The sequence below is a fragment of the Lampetra planeri genome, chromosome 2, assembly GCF_965212315.1.
Source record: "Lampetra planeri chromosome 2, kcLamPlan1.2.h2, whole genome shotgun sequence".
Taxonomy (NCBI): domain Eukaryota; kingdom Metazoa; phylum Chordata; class Hyperoartia; order Petromyzontiformes; family Petromyzontidae; genus Lampetra; species Lampetra planeri.
In genome coordinates this window covers 8,904,930-8,925,472 of record NC_136108.1, presented here as the reverse complement: position 1 = coordinate 8,925,472, position 20,543 = coordinate 8,904,930, and the positions used below count along the sequence as shown (strand labels likewise).

General features: G+C 42.2%; 1 protein-coding gene across 6 annotated transcripts; it reads left to right on the top strand.

The window, feature by feature from the left end:
- The first annotated feature begins 476 nt into the window (after positions 1–476).
- LOC144726926 (uncharacterized) lies at positions 477–18,587 on the top strand. 6 transcript variants are annotated; one of them, XM_078605824.1, is made up of 16 exons: positions 500–671; positions 4,721–4,833; positions 5,011–5,117; positions 5,244–5,369; positions 6,066–6,172; positions 6,694–6,767; positions 7,261–7,404; positions 7,617–7,704; positions 7,872–8,379; positions 8,566–10,937; positions 12,516–12,608; positions 13,358–13,476; positions 13,959–14,171; positions 15,205–15,345; positions 16,724–16,899; positions 17,239–18,587. In XM_078605824.1, the coding sequence occupies exons 8-16, from the start codon at positions 7,675–7,677 to the stop codon at positions 17,307–17,309; spliced, it is 3,723 nt and encodes a 1,240-aa protein (XP_078461950.1). In that variant the 5' UTR covers positions 500–671; positions 4,721–4,833; positions 5,011–5,117; positions 5,244–5,369; positions 6,066–6,172; positions 6,694–6,767; positions 7,261–7,404; positions 7,617–7,674; the 3' UTR covers positions 17,310–18,587. The 6 variants fall into 6 exon arrangements, 5 of the variants coding, with proteins under 5 accessions (XP_078461947.1, XP_078461951.1, XP_078461946.1 ...); XR_013587351.1 differs by lacking the exon at positions 6,694–6,767 and having other exon boundaries at positions 477–671; positions 13,959–14,176; XM_078605821.1 differs by lacking the exon at positions 6,694–6,767 and having other exon boundaries at positions 477–671; positions 8,569–10,937.
- The last annotated feature ends 1,956 nt before the right edge of the window (positions 18,588–20,543 follow it).

The window sequence follows — 20,543 nt, the reverse complement described above, 5'->3', positions numbered from 1 at the left end:
CTCATCCCCCACCCCCTCATCCCTCACCCCCTCATCCCTCACCCCCTCATCCCTCACCCCCTCATCCCTCACCCCCTCATCCCCTCACCCCCTCACCCCCTCATCCCCCATCCCCCACCTCCCGCATCCCCGACCCCCCGCACCCCCCACCCACTCATCCCTCACCCCCTCATCCCTCACCCCATCATCCCTCACCCCATCATCCCTCACCCCCTCATCCCTCACCCCCTCACCCCCTCACCCCCTCATCCCCCGCACCCCCCACCCCCCGCATCCCCCACCCCCCGCATCCCCCACCCCCGCATCCCCCACCCCCGCATCCCCCACCCCCCGCATCCCCCACCCACTCATAAACCCCAGCCCCTTATCCCCCACCCCATCACCCCCCGCACCCCCCACCCCCCGCATCCCCCACCCCCGCATCCCCCACCCCCCTTATCCCCTATCCCCGCATCCCCATCACCCCCACCCCGCGCGGGTCACGTGGTGGGCGTCTTATCCGCTGTAGGGAATGTGCGAGGTAGCGGCGCCCTATCCGTGCTGTGAAATCCGTGGCCCTCCTTCCCCGCCTTGCTCGCGTCTTACGCGTGCGCCAAGTACGACAACTTCCTTCCATCTTGGTGACAAGTTGTCATCTTGCGTCGTCGTCGTCGTTGCTGTTGATGTCTGTGGTAGGTTTCGTACGTGTCGGGGCGAGTGGCGGCGGCGGTGGGTGTTGTGTGCGGGGAGCCGCGGGTGAAGTTCGCGGGCTGCGCTACCAACCCAGCCCTGGACCCAGCCCCGGACCCAGCCCGGGTTCGATTCCGACTCGCGGCCAACCTCGCTGACGAATTATCTGAGCCGGGCATGGGCCTCCCCTAGGTCGACTCGGCCTCTTTACACGAGGCTCTGGTGCGGGGAGACAAAGGCGGCCGGGCGTGGTGACGGCCCTGCCGGAGGTGCTCGCCAACAACTTAACAAGTTCATAGTAGAGGGTTATTTTGGGTGTTAGATCGCGTAAACATATACATGTGTCGTTAAAACCCGCCACCACCCAGCCGACACAGCCAACTAGTGAGGGTTGTCACGTAAACAGAACGTGACAGGACACAACATACGGTGTTGATTTCACGTAAACAGAACGTGACAGGCCACAACATACTGTGTTGATTTCACGTAAACAGAACGTGACAGGCCACAACATACGGTGTTGATTTCACGTAAACAGAATATGACAGGCCACAACATACGGTGTTGATTTCACGTAAACAGAACGTGACAGGCCACAACATACGGTGTTGATTTCACGTAAACAGAACGTGACAGGCCACAACATACGGTGTTGATTTCACGTAAACAGAACGTGACAGGCCACAACATACGGTGTTGATTTCACGTAAACAGAATGACAGGCCACAACATACGGTGTTGATTTCACGTAAACAGAATATGACAGGACACAACATACTGTGTTGATTTCACGTAAACAGAATGACAGGCCACAACATACTGTGTTGATTTCACGTAAACAGAATGACAGGCCACAACATACGCTGTTGATTTCACGTAAACAGAATATGACAGGCCACAACATACTGTGTTGATTTCACGTAAACAATGTGACAGGCCACAACATACGGTGTTGATTTCACGTAAACAGAATATGACAGACCACAACATACGGTGTTGATTTCACGTAAACAAAACGTGTCAGACCACATACTGTGTTGAGGTGGAACATTCAAGGTAGAAGTCAGATAAAGTTCTTAATTTTGGAGCTTTCGTGACTGCAGGAATTATTCTTTGGTTCTTTCGGTTTAGGCCTCGTCACAGAGACGATCCCTCTGTGTGCCGATACGTGTTCTCTCTCTGTGTATCTTTGTGATATCTGTCTGCTTATATGTCTGTCTATAGTTTTCTGGTTAGATTTTTGTTGCTATTTCTTTTATACCTGATGATGATTGCTTGTGTTGCAATCGAAACGTCGGAGTATGCTATTATTTAATTTATTATTTTATCTTTATACGTGACTTTACCGAAAGAACAAAGAATCAGATAAAGTTGTTTTATGCAACCAGGCCCCGGCGCGTTTAAACTTTTGACTGTAGTATTATAATTATCATCGCTCTACAGCGTGAAATGTGTAAAGCCCACTGTTTTGTTGTGGTTGTGGCTGTATAATAGTGCCTCGCAGACAACTCCCCTGTACGTCGTGATTGCTATCACTGTTGGCGAAAGACACGAGTGTTGTCATCTATGTGATGGATGGTTGGACTCGACTCTCGTCAGAGCAATGTGGAATTTCCAACACTGGTTCAGAAAATGTCATTGGAGTGAGTGTCAACGTCGCTGAATTTAAATCGCGGCGAGGAGAATGGGAGGCCAATAAGACGACAACGTTTTGACAACATCAAGTGGTGGTCGCCTAATAGCGTGAGGCGCACATCAGATGCGCCTTTAAGAGTTAAAGCTAAATGGCAAAGTGCACAAACAAGTTGTTGTGGGTGGTACTCGTCTTCACTGGTGGGCCCCCGGCATTCTGCGCTCCTGTGGCTGTCGATAGCCTATGGGCCCATGTGGCGATCACTTGTTGACTTCCCAATGAGTGGTGCTAGTCTTGTCGTCATGTCTCTTGACAAAAAAAGAAGAGACCCGAGTCTCACCGGGCCCGTCACCTGGTTTTTAAATACAGGTTTCCCGTCGGTGTATTTGGTGGTGCCAATTTTCCTTCTTTATCATCATCATCGTGCTATCGGCACGTTGTCGCTCCACTCCCTTCTGTCACCGCTTTGTGTGCTGTTGTTAAATCCCAATGTGCAAATTCTGTCTACCATCTAATCCGATGTCTTCCTCTTGATTTACTTCCGCGTGTCGATTTGAATCGCAGTTTTTGTGGTAACCTCTTCAGAAACGTGCGTTTAGAGTATTTGGCTGCTATAAATGTCCGCATGATAAGCCACATCGTTGAGCTATCATTTGTGGCCAGGTCGCTTCTGAAAACGAGCTATATAGCTAAGTGGGCCTTACCTGGTAAAAAAAAAAATTGTATCCAACCTTGGTAAATATCCGAGCTGCTGTCATCTGTTACCAAGAATTAGACAGACTTCCTCTTGGTCTATCATCTTTCTGACTTCCTCATTGCCTACTTTCATATTCCTACCCCAGAGTGATGATGGCTGTGAGGATGGTAGTTGTACTGCAAATGCTGGTGAATTTGTGAACTCAAGATCCGTTGAGTGGGTACAGTACTTATGTTAGCTGCCCTCTATCACTCAACAGATGCATTCACATTTGTATGGCAGGGTTGTAACAATAATGAATGCAGGTAAAAACTGAAGCATAATGCTGATTAATTTCATAAGACACCAGCCATTATTTTATCACAATCATCAACATGTAAACCATTAAATTACAAACGGCATTGCACTGTAACATTTTCTAATTGTGTGTGCATGATGCTTACATATAAGATCATTAATGATAAGATGTTTAATTTCTGCGTAATTGTACAAAGACAGTAGTGTTTCTTAATCATGGCATTATTTAACTTAATACATGCCCTGAATTGTGTATTATTAATTATCATGACTCGCATGGAACATGATATGCCGTGGTTTTGTTTAACACTAGCGACTTAATGACTCCAAAGAGTTATTTCGATTTCAAGTTCAAGCTAACATGTGCTTATCTCATGATAAACTGCTTCGAGTGACTTGAGCAATGTTTTCATGGTCATTATAGTTTTGACACGCAATTCACCATTTAGTGGCCGTACCTGTTAATGTAAACATTTACTTAAAGTGCACTTAATGGTATATTAATATGCATTTTATCACACAAACGACATGAAAAAGAGCACAGTATTTATATATTGCCAAAGTTATAACGAGTATCACCAGTCCATCCTAATCAAGTACAGTATTCACACAGTCTGAAAGGGGGATTCATAAATGTTGATGTTTATAGTTATTGTATAAAAAATGTATGCATATACAGTGTGTAGCGCATACACAGTGGGGTCTGCTGCCCCCAGATACACCATTAAGCGACAACATAATTTGGGGATTACAGACCCATTTCAACCGAAACTGGGTGGCAGATTGTGAATTCCCACGGCATCATGATAGAGTAGTAGAACAAGACGGTTTAAAGCAAATTGGTTGAAATCATGTTCTTTGGTTTCTTCCTAAATGGCTGTATAGTCTGTTGGGCAGTGTGCTCACCACCATCAACTGTTCAATTCCTGCAACTGGCCAGTTAATTTCTCCTGGGGAATCACTAAAGCATGCCCTCAGCTTTAAAGTGCACATTTTAAAGGTCATGCGCCAATGTTCAAGAGCAGGCTATTGTGTGCCTGTGTCATTGCACTAATCGCAATTGTTTATTTACCCAAAGCTAAATTATAAATAAATCCCTCCCCCCGGCATACATCATAATCTTTTATCGTTTTATACGTGCATTCATCTTCCCAGTCTCTCTGCCAAACTTGTTAATTTTAAAATGACTTAATGGTTAAAGATATATCTTGTAAAACAAAGGGAAAACTTCAATCAGTTTAATTAAATATATTTTGGTGCCTTTGATGTAATCCACTACTAAGTTCTAACATTGTGATCAAAGCCATGTCTCGAAAATGGAGCTGATTAATTAATATGCCCAGGTGTTTTAATAACAGGCTATCAGTGGCATTTATCATGCATCATTTCACACAATTTCATCCGTATTGTGTGTGTGTTCGCAGGAACCATTTGAGGTGGTGATAATATTCGTTTTGTTCTGCAAACATGGAAAACCTGGGAAAATCCAGGAGTGTTGGTGAAAGCCAACTACAGAAGGTGATAAGGGACATGCAAGGTGAGTAGAGCCCACTGCTGCTCCCGAGAGAAGCCTAGTCGGTGATTAACTGTGACAAACTTTTATTACCTCATGGAATATAAATACTTAATGAGAAGAGTGGTTGTGTAATAATGCAATGTGAATTATAGCGCAAAACTCGGGTTAATGGATGACAACATTGAATTGTGCCTGCAGAATCTGTGGAAGGTTTGTGCAAAGAATTTCAAGAACATGGAGAGCCCATAACGGATGACAGTGGCAACCTGCACACATTTTGTGCAAAATTGGAATACCTTTTACAGGTAAAGAAATCCCTACACATTAGAAAAACTGACCACATGTTTCCGTTATCGCCGTGTTTTTTTGTGATTACCGGTGTGTGAGGAACATTGCGCTGTGTGCATTGCCTATGTCCTGTGCCCTGGTAGTTTGACCAGAAGGAAAAGAACACACTGCTGGGCCACAGAAAGGACTACTGGGATTACTTTTCAGACTGCTTGGGGAGGCAAAAAGGCCACAATGATGGAATACGCTTTGTGAAGTCCATCTCTGAGGTAGGATAATTTACCCTTCAGAGTAAACAAATTGATGTCTCCTAAAGAAGAAGGACTACCCACAAACGCTTTACATATCTCCTTGTGATCGGCGATAACACACCGTGTCCCGTCTGTATTTCATGAATGCATAAATCGCTCAAATAACCAAGTTTCCTTTTGGTAGTTGGGCAGAAAATTGGGATAGAACTTTCGTTTTGCTTTTTTGCTTGCATCTCATGAAAAGGAGTATTTTGCCTTACTCTTGGACTGCATGAATTACTAGAGACTAATGAAGCTGCTTTATCCTTTCTAAGCCACAGATAGTGCAGGCATAACTTTAAAATTAATACAAAAACCCCCAAGGTCATTACATACAAAAATCCCTTTGGCTCTTAAATTACCTCTACTTTATGTGAACTAATAGCCATTTTCACTCAATTATTGTACACATTCTCTTTTCATGGATGTATAATGTGTCGATCGAAATTTACAATTGTTGCCCCTTTTTATCTCTTAACACAACCCTGGTAAATTTTAAGCTGCATGAATGCATGCATTAATATCAATTAGTCCAAAATGTATGAACGTGTTTCACCGTTTTTACAAACGTGTCATAAGGTGAACTGGTTACACATTCAGCTATCGCAGAGCACTGACGAATCTTCTTTGAGTGACCTTTGGGTGTTTTTTTTCCCCCTCCACACTGTGTAATAGCTAAAGACATCTCTGGGAAAAGGCAGGGCTCTCATCCGTTACTGTCTGGTGCACCGGCGCCTTGCCGACACCTTCCAACAGTGCCTCATAAACCACAGAACCACCAGGTACTGTGCAGCACTCCTCTCCCTCGACGCCTCGCGTATAATGTGTCGGGTCCCATTATTACGAGTGTCATTTCCTTTGGCTGATGTATTTGTTGTGTCGCATGCTACTATTCTTCTTCGGTGACACATGAGCCATTTGCGGAAGATTTACTGCACAGCCTGGGAAGCCTCTTCGTGGTAAATGATGGGTGCTTCTCTAGCTGACACTCAGCTCTCATGCTGCAGCGTACGCACCGAGTAAAACCTATATCTCATGAAGTCCTTTCTATTTTAAAATCATCTGCGAAAGTCACATCCTCGTATGCAGCAGCATTTCCATTTTCAAAGTAAACGCACTGCCACTAACAATCTGCTTGCCTTTTACAACGTAATATTTACATAGAAATTGAGAGCCCCCACCGTATGTCCTCATTTTCCAGCTTTTAAGTTAGATTTCTCGAGCCATGCTACAGTGTGGTTCTTTCTCCACGTAACCCTACTACTGGCTCTGCCTGTGTTTTTTCTGTGCCGGCTCCTTGCAGTGCTGCATAAGCTTCAGCTCAACATCTGTCACCCTCCAAGCGCAGCATGGATTTTTCTATCCGGCAGGATTACGGTGATACTGCGCTTTCATTCTCCTTCCCAGGGTTTTGACCGGTTGACAAATTTGGTTTTTTCATTTCCATTATTTTCCCCCTCAAAAGAATGAGTGGCGCTTTAATGTGCGTGCTTTACTGCTCACAACTCAAAAAACTTTTTACGTTATGTTACTGCAGTTTTAGATTTTTTCACAGGAACCACCATTTTCGCTCTCAACAGATGACATTATGAATGTATTGATTTCTGGTTGGCTATATACTTCGTATTTTTTTTTATTAAACTCGAATAATATTTGTTCTGTATTTTTATATATATAAATTATAGGTGTGTCCATCACCTACCTGACTTAATTTTTACATCTGTCTGTTTCACTGTAAATCATGTCATTGAATTTACATTATTTTGTTTATTCTTTGTATTTAATTTAACCTTTCTCTTTTTTTACATTAAAATCCCCACTAACTAAAACGAAATAAATTATCCTATTTGTTGAAAATTCTGTCTTTCAGTGACTGGTACTATGTGCGAAGTCCATTTTTTAAAAAGGACCTAAGCTCCTCCATCATTGAATCTCTCTATGAACTAAATGAAATCCACTTTGACCTTGCTCCCAGAGGGCATGACCTCGATGCTGATTGGCCAGTTTTTGCAAGGTAAGACGGACGTTCTAAACATTTTCTAGAAGTATTGGGGAATAACGATGTTGATGATGTCACATACAAAATTTAAAATGTCTGTTATTTGTGCATCAATGCCTCTTTTGAATGTAACATTTAACGTGCATTATTATTTTTTTACTTATTGGTGATGCTTGCTGTTCATGCACCGCCACCTTGCTGTGATGTTGTTCATTGATGTGAAACAGGAGGTCATTGGGCTTCTCGCCAACTCATAACTGGAAACCACCGAGTCGTAGCTCAAGCATGAACAGCCTAGCGAGCAACATTTCCCAGGTGAGTGGCACACAGTTTCCGTTGACAGCTTGACATTTGTGAAAAATGAAGCTAAAACAGAATGAGACAAATGTTTGCTGCCAACCCGGCATGATGAATTTACACTATCATGCAAGATATGAACTTAACAGATGGTCTGTGATGCTTTTGTGTTCATCCACATGTAGGTTATGGACATAGCAGTAGGGCCAGAAATGATGGATTCAGAGTCTGAAGCACAAATGGAGAGCCTGAGGCTGGAGCTGGACCGCTCGGAGATGCTGAAGCGGGAGATGGAGGCACGGATCCAGCGCATGGAGACCGAAAGGCACCAGCAGATAGAAGCACGGGTTGCCATGACTGGAATCCAGAAACATGGGGAAGAGCTGCGGAGCACTGGGGAGGAGTTACGCGGTGCGAGGACAGAACTTAACAAAGAGAGAGCAGAGCTTCAGACAGAGAGGGAGGAGCTCTGCAAAGAGAGAGAAGAGCTGCGGAGAGAAAGAGAAGTGGTCAGGGGGGAGAGGGAACAGCAATGTGCTGACAAAGAGCAACTAAACAAAGAAAAAGAAGCATTACTCATAAGACAAGAGGAACTCAAGAGAGAGAATGAGGTCCTTGCACAGAGAGTGAGTATTTTGGAGTTGGAGATGAATAGCAATCAAACAGAGGGCACTCCAGATTCATCAGCTAAATGTAAGAATTTGTTGCAATGAATGCATACACTTTCCACCTTATGTGCCACTTAAATTTTATGTTTATTTTTTTCAGACTTAATCTATGCTGTGTTAAATTATATTTCAGAATAATAATGAAGCAGCCTGGTTGTTACTAAACGTCATATTATTTCAGTCGATACTACATGCTATAATATTTCTCCAGCAGATGTATCTTCTGCAGCACTCGTAGAAGACTATTTAAAAAAAGAACAAATTCTTCAAGAAAATATTTTTCACCTCGAAAACACCAACAAAAAGCACCTTGAGAGAGTCGCTGAGCTCTCGCAGAGCCTGCAGGAGAGCAACGATGCAGCGATACACACCACGGCTCAGCTGTCAGAGAGTCAGGCCAAGCTGCGTAGTATGGAGGAAGCGAATGATAGCCTGGCAAGCTGGCTTTCCACTGCCCTTGGTGATGACATGGATGGGAAAGCCCTGGATGCATCGCAGCCTGAGAGCCTGCAACAGAAAGTGGAGAGTATCCTGAAGCAACTGCAGAAAATCCGGCAGCGGGAAATGGACCTCAACAAAGTGGCCAAGGAGAATCAGACTTTGGTGAAGCAACTGAGTGAGCAGGTGAGTGAGAGAGAGTCGGTCCTGTTTGAATTGCAGACTCGTGCAGAAAATCATCAGACTGAGATCTCCAGGCTGCAGCAAGAGAAACTGGACATGGAAAGAAAGTGCAAGTATCAAGAAGAAGAGCGAGAGAAGGCCGTTTTACAGCTGGGAGAGCTTGGAACATTTAAAGAAATTGCTGAGAAAAATAATGTTGCTTTTGAAAATGACAAAAGACATTTGCTGGCTAAGGTAGATGAGCTTGAAGCAGATGTACAAGTCGTTAAAGAGAGAGAGAATTCCCTCAGAGATGAAAGAGATAGACTGAGAGATCAAATAGAGCAACAAACATTAAAATTTACTCTGATGGAGCAACGCAATCTTGAGAAGACTGAGACATTAAATAAGGAAAACCAAATTGTCAGAGAAAATGGTCTCAAAGTCAAAGAGAGGCTTGAAGCTGAGCTGCAAGCGCTGAATGTTGTCCTCGCTGATAAGGAGGTCGCTTTAGCGAATGTTGCGAAAGAGAGGGAAGTATTCTGCAGTTCTGCAAGGGAATTGGCTGCCGAAAGAAGTGCTATAGCTGAACGAGTGCAGATTACGGAGCAGCAGGTGGTCACTGCTCAAGAAGAGACCATGGCACTGCAAAAGAAGATGGCAAAAGAAGTCCAGTCACTGCAAGACAGAGCGCGGGAACAAGCAGGGATAATGGCAGAGCGAGGAGACGCCATTAGCATCCTAAAGTCCAATTTGGCAAAGCTTCAGGAGACGGAGAAACTGCTGCAAAGTCAAATTGAAGATGCCAAGCTGTCCTTGGGAGAAAAAGAGCAAAAGCTCAGAGAGGAGAATAAAGATCTTGGTGAAAGACTGAAAGATGTACTGTGGCAGCACGAGGCCTTCATTGAAAATATAACTTCACTGCAACTGGAAAAAGATGTCTTGAGTAAACAGTTGGTGGCCCAGGAGGAATCACTTGCTACTCTACAATTAAATGCGCAAAAAGCTGAGTCACTAAACAGCGAATATGAGAAACAACTCATTAATTTAAGAGAGGAGGAGGCCAAATATAAGCATCTTTTAGAGAATGTGAATGCAGTTTTACTGGAGAAGGAAAATGAACTTGAGACTGTTAACTGGGAATTTACGGTTGAAAAAAAGACACTGAACGTGGAATTAGAGCAACAAAAACAAGCTGTGAGTGCACTGACTGAAGAAAATGAGGTGCTTACGAAGTGTTGTGCAGAACTAAAAACTGTAAGTAGTAAAGAGGCAGAAGAATTGATGTGGAAGCTCGCCTCTTTGGAGGAGCAGCTTGAAGAGAAGCAAAGAGACTTCAGTGGCATTTTGGAGAAGATGACCTCTCTAGAAGGAGTCACTGTCGATAATTCTACCAAACTGGACCTTGAGATAAAGTTGAGCAGTGCTGTAGAAGAACAAAGTCAGGCCATTGATCAAAAACTGGCTCACATGACAAGAAGCAATTTGCAATTGCAGGAACGGGTTAAAAGCCTTGAAAGTGACAATAATATCTTAAGCAAGGAGAAGAAAAAGGTGGAAGAACAATCACTTGCTCTGGAAGAAGCCATAAGCAAGCTTGCACAGCAAGTAGAATTACTTAACCAAGACAGTGCTGCAGTGAAAAGTATGCTGGAGAAGGCGAGAGCAAATGAGAAAGCGCTTGAGACCAAAGTCCAGACTTTGATAGCCAAAAAGGAAGAGCTGGAGGGAAGCCTTTCCGCACGGTCATGTGAAGCAAGCGAGAGGCTGAGGTTGGCAGAGCAAGAGCGTTCCGTCCTGTGTCAAGAACGGCAGGAGCTGCAAGGCAAGTGTGGGACCCTGGAGGCCGAGCTGAAGACGGTCACCAAGAGCCTTCAGCAAGCAAATGAGCATCTTCACTCTGCTCAAGAATCCTCACAACAGCATCAGCAGCAAGTGGACATTGCCAAGGCAGGTCTGGAAAATCAGGAAGCCAGGCTGGAGGTGAGCAGCATGCGCTGAGTGTTTTTTACGGAACCTGCAAGGGAAGAAGCATGTTTTTCTTCTTGTTTTTTCCTGCTGTGTTGTTACGATGGCATGTGTCGTAATAACTAATTTCAGCCATATGTAATAACTCATTTAAGCTTTTTGTTTTATTTGTGATCTTTTTAAATGAATATTAGTGTTAAATAATTGTGGTTGAGGCTTATGTGTTTTTAAAATAATACAGTGGCACCTCGGTATACGACCGCTTTGGAATACGTCGAATTTGGTATACGTCGTGTTTTTTCGAGAGAGAAAAATGTCTTGGGATACGACGTCTTGCCTGGGATACGACGCGCTTGCTATAACTTGTATGGGTCGGGATGAGTCACCGCGGACGGTACCCGCGTATGCCCCGTTCACGACTGAAACAAAGCGAGAGGGGCGGGGTGGGGGACGTGGGGGAGAGGGGCGGGAGGCATGGGGGGCTGCCCCCATGAAGGGTGGAGCCCCGGGTCGAGGCACGCGCGACGTGCGGGGTTGAAGCACGCCACGTGACCAGCGCAGCTGGCAGGAGCGTGGTCACGTGGCTTCTGTATGCATTTTAGTAACTAGTGTCTAAATTTTCTTGGTTCTTTCGGTAAAGTCACGTAGAAGGGAAGTAATCAAATAATAAAAATAAAACATAATAAAATAAAATAATTCTTATTTTATTTTATTATGTTTTATTTTTATTATTTTATAAAATATCATTTATTTATTACTTCCCTTCTACGTGACTTTACCAAAAGAACCAAGAAGATGAATCCCTGCAGTCACGAAAGCTTTAAATCGAAATTTAGTGTCTAAATTATTTTATACAACCCCGTTAATGTATAATATGCCATATAAAATATCATTTATTTTCCTCTGGAACGGATTATTTACTTTCCCTTTATTTCTTATGGGAATAATTTTTTATTTTATTTATAAAATAAAATAATTCTTATTTTATTTTATTATGTTTTATTTTTATTATTTTATTACTTCCCTTCTACGTGACTTTACCGAAAGAACCAAGAAGATGAATCCCTGCAGTCACGAAAGCTTTAAATCGAAATTTAGTGTCTAAATTATTTTATACAACCCCGTTAATGTATAATATGCCATATAAAATATCATTTATTTTCCTCTGGAACGGATTATTTACTTTCCCTTTATTTCTTATGGGAATATTTTTTTATTTTATTTATAAAATAAAATAATTCTTATTTTATTTTATTATGTTTTATTTTTATTATTTTATTACTTCCCTTCTACGTGACTTTACCGAAATAACCAAGAAGATGAATCCCTGCAGTCACGAAAGCTTTAAATCGAAATTTAGTGTCTAAATTATTTTATACAACCCCGTTAATGTATAATATGCCATATAAAATATCATTTATTTTCCTCTGGAACGGATTATTTACTTTCCCTTTATTTCTTATGGGAATAATTCGTTTGGTATACGTCATGTTCGGTATAAGTCCTACCTTCTGGATTAAATTAACGACGTATACCGAGGTTACCACTATTTCAAAAATATTGTGTGATTGGCAAGGCTTGTTTTCGTTGCAGTCTTACTCGAAGGAGGTGGAATCACTAAAGGCTCAACTCTCTGAGAAGCAGACACATATCACGTCCCTGGATAGTAGATTTCAAGACCTTCTGGTATTGACCATAAATCCTCCTCACATTCATCTGTGATATTTCTGACTAACCAAATCTGTCAAATACATAACCACACTATGTCTCATTGTATCCATGAACGTATAAAGGTTTATCTTTCAGAATAATGTTTCTATTTTCAAATTTTATCCCAAATGTGCTCTTGGGTCATGCCATAAGATGGTTATTTTATTTAGAACTCTTACCAGTGCAGTGCATCAACCTGCATATTTGCGAATATCCCACTGCAGCAGATTTCACGTAACTTCCTCTGAGTTAGCTTCAAGTGATTTCTGTTATATGTACACGAGATAGTGCACTTTTACACATGCTGCACCACAGAGAGAATGTTTGTTGCTTGGCAGTTGGATTCATTCTTAATTCTCAGAGCAGGAATTTAGCCAAGCTTTAATAACAGGTGGCGACTCGAATTCAAACCCAGGATGTCAGTCGTGCCATTTCAGTGTTCTGACCCCTAAGCCACCCGGCCACCTCTTATAGTTTCATCATGGCATAGTGCGACATTAATAACAGCCTCCATTCAGACTGAATGTGTTTGTGTCTCTATAATGTGTTCGATGTGTTCTAGTTCTGTCTTGATGTATTAACTATTGAAGTAAATGAAAGCATTCCACCTTCCGTCACACTGCAGTAGTGGTGGCACAGACAATTTACGCGATCTAACACAAGAGCCTCTATTATGGACAGGCAATTCTCTAATGCGAAACCACTGTCTCTACAATTGTTGACAGGCACAGCATGAGGAACTGAGAGTCCTGAACACACATCAAGCAGAGCAAGTAAAGCAGCAACAGACGGCACTGGCAGAGAGAGAGAAGAAGTTGCAGGCGTTATCACAATCTCTCGAGAAGTACTGCAACCCATCACAGTTCATCCTATCCTGTAGCCGACCTGTATTTGTTGCTATTTTATAAATTCATGGTGATGTGTCTGAACATTTTAATCGAGAATTTAAGTAGAATAAAAGGCAACCTTCTAGTCAAGTCTCTTCTTGACAAATAGGTTAATAAAACATTAACTTTTTTTCTAATTCAGTCGTTTTCATCTAGAATAATGATTAAAATGGAATTACATTTCACTGTCTCAGTTACAAATTGAATTATTTGTATGTTTCACTTAATTTTTGGCAGACAGTACACTGCAGAAAATTTTTTTAGTAGACTGATCAATAAAAAAATGATTAACATGTTAAATTACCTAATTTTCACACTGTGTCCCTGAGAGATTGCCCTTAACTTGCACACGTTGATAAGCATCTGGTGTGGTTCGCTGAATGATGGGAAGGAACCTTATCGAAGCGGCTCAGGGCTGACAGGCTCATTTGACCCACAGCATGATGAAGACGCAGAACTCCGAGCAAGAAGCCTGGCAAGAGAGATACGAGTTGCTGCGCTGTGAGCGGGAGCAGGTGGAGAGTGTGAGTATCAGCACCCTGCAGGACCAAAGGGCCCAGGCAGAGGAGAGGGAGCAGTCTCTGCAGGCAGAGGTGGCCACGCAGCAGGACACGGTGGCCCAACTCAAGGAGAAGCTGGTTGAACTGCTCAGGTGGGGTGAGCTGCTGTGTCAGATCTCTTACTGTTCGTGTTTCTGCACTAATACACATTGATTCCGAGTGAGTAAAGAAAGTAGTTTTAGGTATCCTTGACATGTTTAACACGTAATAGGCTTTCGCGGACAATATTATCCATAAGATGTTCTTTGTTTGGGTCGCGTAAATATAATTGTCTTTAAAACCGCTACCACCCGACACAGACAATTAGTAAGGTTTGTCACGTAAACAGACATGCTAATTCGTTACTGGTACAGCACACCGGTGTGTTGGAGAGTAAATAGTAAATGTTGTGGGTTTACTCTCCAACATACCAGTGTGCTGAACTAGTAGCGAATTGGCATGTTTTGTTTCCATGACAAACCTTGCTAATTAGCTGTGCCGGTTGGTGGTGGGTTTAACAACATATTTGTCTTCACGTGATCTAACTAAACAACCTCTTATGGATCTTTTCCATGTGCTTTTTTCGTTTGTGCAACTCCCCCGTACGTTGAACTTAAATTCAGGTGCAAAGTTTGTTTTATCGTTTCATGCAGGACATTGTTGAGGCTGTGCATCAAAGTGTGAACTGTTATATATTTTGATTTAAAGCTTTCGTGACTGCAGGGATTCATATTCTTGGTTCTTTCAGTAAAGTCACGTAGAAGGGAAATAATAAAATAATATAAATATATCTTGCTGTGGATTTCACACCTGATGATGATTGCTTGTGTTGCAGTCGAAACGTCGTGATAATTTTTATTGTTTAATATTTATATTATTTTATTATTTCCCTTTTACGTGACTTTACCGAAAAAACGAAGAATATGTGATATATTTATGCTATGTACTTAAAACTATGCAAAGGGAGGGCGACAATTATAATTGTTGCACGTAACATAATGTGACATTGAAAAATAATTACTCAATGTCCTTTAGTAGAGGGCAGACTCAAAATGCATACGCTTTCGATAGACTGATAACAGCAACGATTGCTGCGGACATAAATCACGGCGTTATTAACACCATGACTGTTTCGTTGTCCTTCAGGGACAAGGACACCCTGTGGAAGAAGACAGATCAGCTGGAGGCAGAGAAGCAGCAATACTTCTGGCAGCCAGACCATAACACCAAAAAGTGTACATCCTGCAAGATGGAATTCGGTGTCTTGACCCGAAAACACCACTGCAGGTTTGTGTGCCTTCTGGATATCGGTGATGAATCTTTTATCGTTTTCAGTCACGGAATGTGTGCTATTGCATTGACATTCGTGTTTGGCTTGGGTGAGTACTGTTTAGCTGCAAATGCCTGCTATGCAATCGTGTTACATATCCGACCTGCCTACGGACTTAGCTACATAGCAGATATGTAGAAAGATCAGATCTTTGAACATCGAGAGAAAATAGCAGTTGCACTGTGCACATATTGCACTGGATGTGGGCAGTCAATTGGTCGGATATGCAGCGTACTATAATTCACTGCCACATGAGAAGCCAGGTTCCCTCCCATTGCACGTTTATGCAAAGAGTGTTCATCATTATCCCCCTCCTTACAAGCTGGGTATATTGAGAAAACACAATTTTAACAGCGCCTGACATGTGGCCAACAATATGTGTTATGAATTAAAATCTTAACTGCATGCAGCAAGGCCTCGGGCTCGCCGATGTTGCCGTACAAAGTAAAGTTTAAGTGAACCCTGGGAAACATTCTTCAGTATTGCAGTTACACATTTATGAACACCAGATGGCCACATTAAGCTGTCGTGTAGGCTTTTACCTCCTGGGTAAATGGTGCGTGCATTTCCAGGAGGCATCTGGACACCGTTCACACCAAAACTAACGAATGTAACTGATTTCAAATTAAAACATTGTCCCATCGCTTATTTTGCCAAGTTGTTATAACTGTGCTCAATCAAGAAACATATAAACTCTTATCTATTGCAACTTCAATAGTTTATCATTAGACCTCCTTTGCCAGTACCAAAATATAATAATAGGGTTTTTCCCCTTTTTTCTGGCAACAAAACTGAAACCTTTTTACAAGGATTCATGTCTGCATTAACCACAATACTTGCAGTCAAAATGCAAACAAAAACACACTATGATAATATATGCATTGTCCTTGAAACTGATTGGTCCACACCAGAGACAGCTTTCTTTTGAGCCTCGACCCAATTGGTGCTCGACCAGAGGACGCCAAAAGGCGTACAGCTCAAAGACAATGCAATATCAAAGTAATGAGGGCCCGGGGTGAGCATCTACATCATTGGACCTCCTTTGCCAGTACGAAAATATAATAATAGGGTTTTCCCCTTTTTTCTGGCAACAAAACTGAAACTTTTTTACTAGGATTCATGTCTGCATTAACCACAATACTTGCAGTCAAAATGCAAACAAAAAACACACTGATAATATATGCATTGTCCTTGAAACTGATAATGCATGTATTATCATAGTGTGTTTTTTATCGCTTTAGTACTTGTGTGGCCCTGATACAGCTGCTAAAGCAGGAGAGGTACGCGTCCGTTTTCACTGCCCCCCCTCCCCCGCTCCCCTTACTCATCCAACAGGTCCTGTGGGCTCATATTCTGCTCCAACTGCTGCAGTAGCTGGGTCGGAAAGAATCGCAACTGCCGGCCATGCTACGTGACGAATAGCAACCTATCCTCACCAACATCCAATGCGGATGGGCAGGCAAGAGCTGGTGATGGGCCACGGACCCCCAAATCAAGCTCACAGACATCAGGTAGTGGGTTGTTGTTTTTTATGAAGGGTGCACTTTGAACTCTTTGATGGTACAATATATAATGTTGATGAGCTTTGAATGTTCGTCAATTGTATAGAACTTTGACAATGCACATAGTAACTACTCTTCTTGCACCTCACTGTGTGTGAGAGCTTGCCCTCATTTTAAAGCAACTCAGATATTCTTGGCAAATAAGTGCAAGTCTGCAGTGCAATAAAAATACAGTTGTAGAGCATTGCAGGTTACTTTGCTTTTTTTTTTTACAAAAATGTTACGTTCACTTTGAGCACATTTTTACATCTTTTAAGCAATGTGTTTCGTGTTGTTTTTACACTCTAGGTATTTCCCAGTGTGAAGACACCTTTGAAGTCATCAATGCAAATATCTCTTCTGATGATCTCTCTTCCTAACACTTTACTCGGTGCTGCAAAACATTGCTGCGAAGTCTAATTATGACGGTTGGCACCGCCTTCACTACAATGTCGCAGTTTAGCAATACTAAAGAGGCTGTATGTTAAATCCATAATATAATTAATGATTTATTAGACCACTCAAGTGGAAGTGCCAGCACCTGTGCATGTGTCGTATTTCTTAGCAGGTGACCCCCCCCTCCCCCACGGTGGAGGGGGGGGGGGTTAAAACTCCCTCTCACTGAGGAGTCGATGTGTTTACAGTATTACGCACCTATTGACTGCGTTTGTGTAAAGTTGTAATATGCACATGACACTATAAAAGGAAAATTGCACACATTTTACCAAGATGGTTGGTGCATATTTTTTATACATATATTTGCGTTTTTTTTATATATATATGAAAAGCACCTTAACAGGATTCCATCAAGTGATATAAACACAGCTGTCAGACAATTATGCATATGTTGTCTTTTTTATAAAAACGTAGTACAAAAACATGTATAAGTAATGTATTTCATGAAGCCACGTAAGGAATATTGCTTTTCAATTTGGATTTGAATTCTGGCATATTCTCAACATGTTCATGACAACCATTCATTGGACGAAAACCGCAAACAAGAAATCTATTAGACCCCTGCCTCTTTGCATTACTTTATTGTTATACTCACTAAAATTGTAATTCTCAAATGATTAAGGAAAGTATGTTTTAAACTGTATTGTTTGTGGCTATCAGATGCAGGTAACATTACACACACATTGAATTTGCAATGTCTGTATTGTAAATATTGGGTATAAATTATAAGTGCAGTAATGTGCAGTGGTTTCTTCGCTGAATATAGAATGTGCTTGGTGGAATAACGATATTTAGGAATACTTTTCTCTAATAATTTAAACTATGCGATGAATTGACATTGTAGTTTTTGGTCCATGGGATGCGGTTATCTGTTGTGGTGCTTTGCAAAAAAAAACAGATGAGAAATACGCCCAGCTGCTCTTTAACGGCGTGAGAATGTCTGACCGTGCGGTGTGGGTGAGAACTGGGTTGCTCGCGTTTTAAGAACAAACTTTTGATCAAGAATAAAGCAGTTTTTCAAATCAATGATTTTAATCAACTTCGTTCCAGTTACTCTGGGGATTCGTTAGTTGATGGGGGTGCGCATACACTGGGTACCAGCTGAGATCGCAAAACGATTGTGGTTATTTCTTTATAGGGTCAAAATATCGGATTATTTTATTTCATTGACTATGTAAATAAATAAATGCTATTGAAGTGTTGCCACCTCGGGTGCAATATCCTGTCCAGGCCCATGGATTGAACTGCATTGGTGTTATCTTGACTTAAAGCTTTCGTGACAGCAGGAATTCATATTCTTTGGGTCTTTCGGTAAAGTCACGTAGATGGTTCAAAGAAAAGAACAAAAAACTTTGACGTTTCGATGGCAACACAAGCGTTGGTCATCAGGAAGAAAAAAGCTCTTTTTTGTTATTTTCTTTGGGTCTTTCGGAAAGGTTACGTCGTTATTTTTTATTTTCTTTGAACCTATCTACGAAACTGATTGGTCCACACCAGAGACAGCTTTCTTTTGAGCCTCGTCTCAAACGGTGTTAGACCAGAGGACGTCAAAAGGCATACAGCACAAAGACAACGCACTAGCAGAGTAATGAGAGCTCGGGGCGAGCATCAACATCATGGGATCTTTGCCAGTACCAAAATATGATCATATGTTTTTCGCCTTTTTCTGGCAACAAAACAGATGTTAAGATGTTAAAACACCAAACTGAAACCTTTTACAAGGAATCATGTCTGCATTAACCGCACTGCTCGTGGTCAGAATGCAAACATCTTAACACTTGTATCATATTTTGGTACTGGCAAAGGAGATCCCATGATCTATTTCCGTGACTTTACCGAAAGACCCAAAGAATATGCGTTGGTGGTGTTTGTTGTTTGACGCGATCTCCGTTGAGCCCTTTTCACAAGGTGGAGCAGTTTGCGTGGCACGGACCTTCACACAACGCACATTGAATAGCAAGGAGTCTCATCCACAGCGACACAGGGACTTACTATGAAGCTACACACCGTGAGGGTAATGTCAGTGTCACATTTTCACAGGGACTCTTCCTATGAAGGTTCACACCATTGAGAATACATGGCAGTTTCCTCCACAGGGAACTTACTATGGAGCTTTAACACCATAAGGGTAAATTACAGTGTCACATCCACAGGGACGCCTACGATTCCACCACAGGCATCCAAAAAAATGTCCCAGTTTCCTGCTATGACCATTTTATGCACAGAGTGAGCTGCAGGCAAATAAAAGGCAGCTGCTGCCGCTTTTTTCCTCATCTCTGTTAATGAGGGAAGCATGTGTAAAAATAATGAAGCAATGTATCACGACTTTACAACGTATTTTCATGTTCAAAGTGTCGTGCTATTTTGCCACTTTCCTTTCCACCGACTTAAAATCTAACCGGATAATTTTCAGCAGCAAAATGTCAATGCTTTACAAGTCATCTCTGGGAATCTCAATAGCTGCTGCCACATTCCCAAGTCACGACATGGAAGGGTGACTGTCCATGTGCCCTCTACATTATCGGTGAGTGCTTACAGCTAGAGCTGGGATACACAATTATTGAAGTAACCGATTACTCGATGGATTTATGTTTAATTGCTCGACTAATCGATTAACAAACAGTTGTGGAATGATCACATCGTTTCACATGTTCGCATGTTGATGGGGGTGGGGCTTGATGACGCCATCAGCTGTCAAACTTTGGATGTGGCTTGGAGGGGGTTTCCCACCTTCAAGATGCAGCAGGATGTGAGTGACCGACCACGAACAATTAGTTGAAAAATTATGGTCAATGAATTGACTTGAGCAACTAGGCGTCCCAGTGCTCGTTGCTACGTGTCTTGTGTGTGTAAGATCTAATCGCAGTCCGCTACAGCCTCAAGATATGTACGTCATCGCAGTGATGTGTACGTCATCGCAGTGATTTTCTGCAACATGACTAAGGGGCGTCGACAACGTGATCACCACAGGCGGAGTAAAAATAAACGATCTGTCGTTCGTGGTCACTGCGTTCACACAAGCATTTATTGACATTTTCGCCCTTTGCATGTTTACACAACGAAATAAACACGTGGCATACAACTGGCATTATTATTTACATTTGATCTGTATACAACATTTTACCCGTGGCACACGGCGGGAATGGCAATAGGGTCAA

Coding starts and splice junctions, on each gene's coding strand:
- LOC144726926 (XM_078605820.1), top strand. CDS start 4,764: ATGGAAAACCTGGGAAAATCCAGGAGTGTTGGTGAAAGCCAACTACAG. Junction 13,477..13,958: donor TTATCACAATCTCTCGAGAA/GTACTGCAACCC, acceptor TTTGACCCACAG/CATGATGAAGACGCAGAACT. Junction 15,346..16,723: donor ACCCGAAAACACCACTGCAG/GTTTGTGTGCCT, acceptor CTCATCCAACAG/GTCCTGTGGGCTCATATTCT.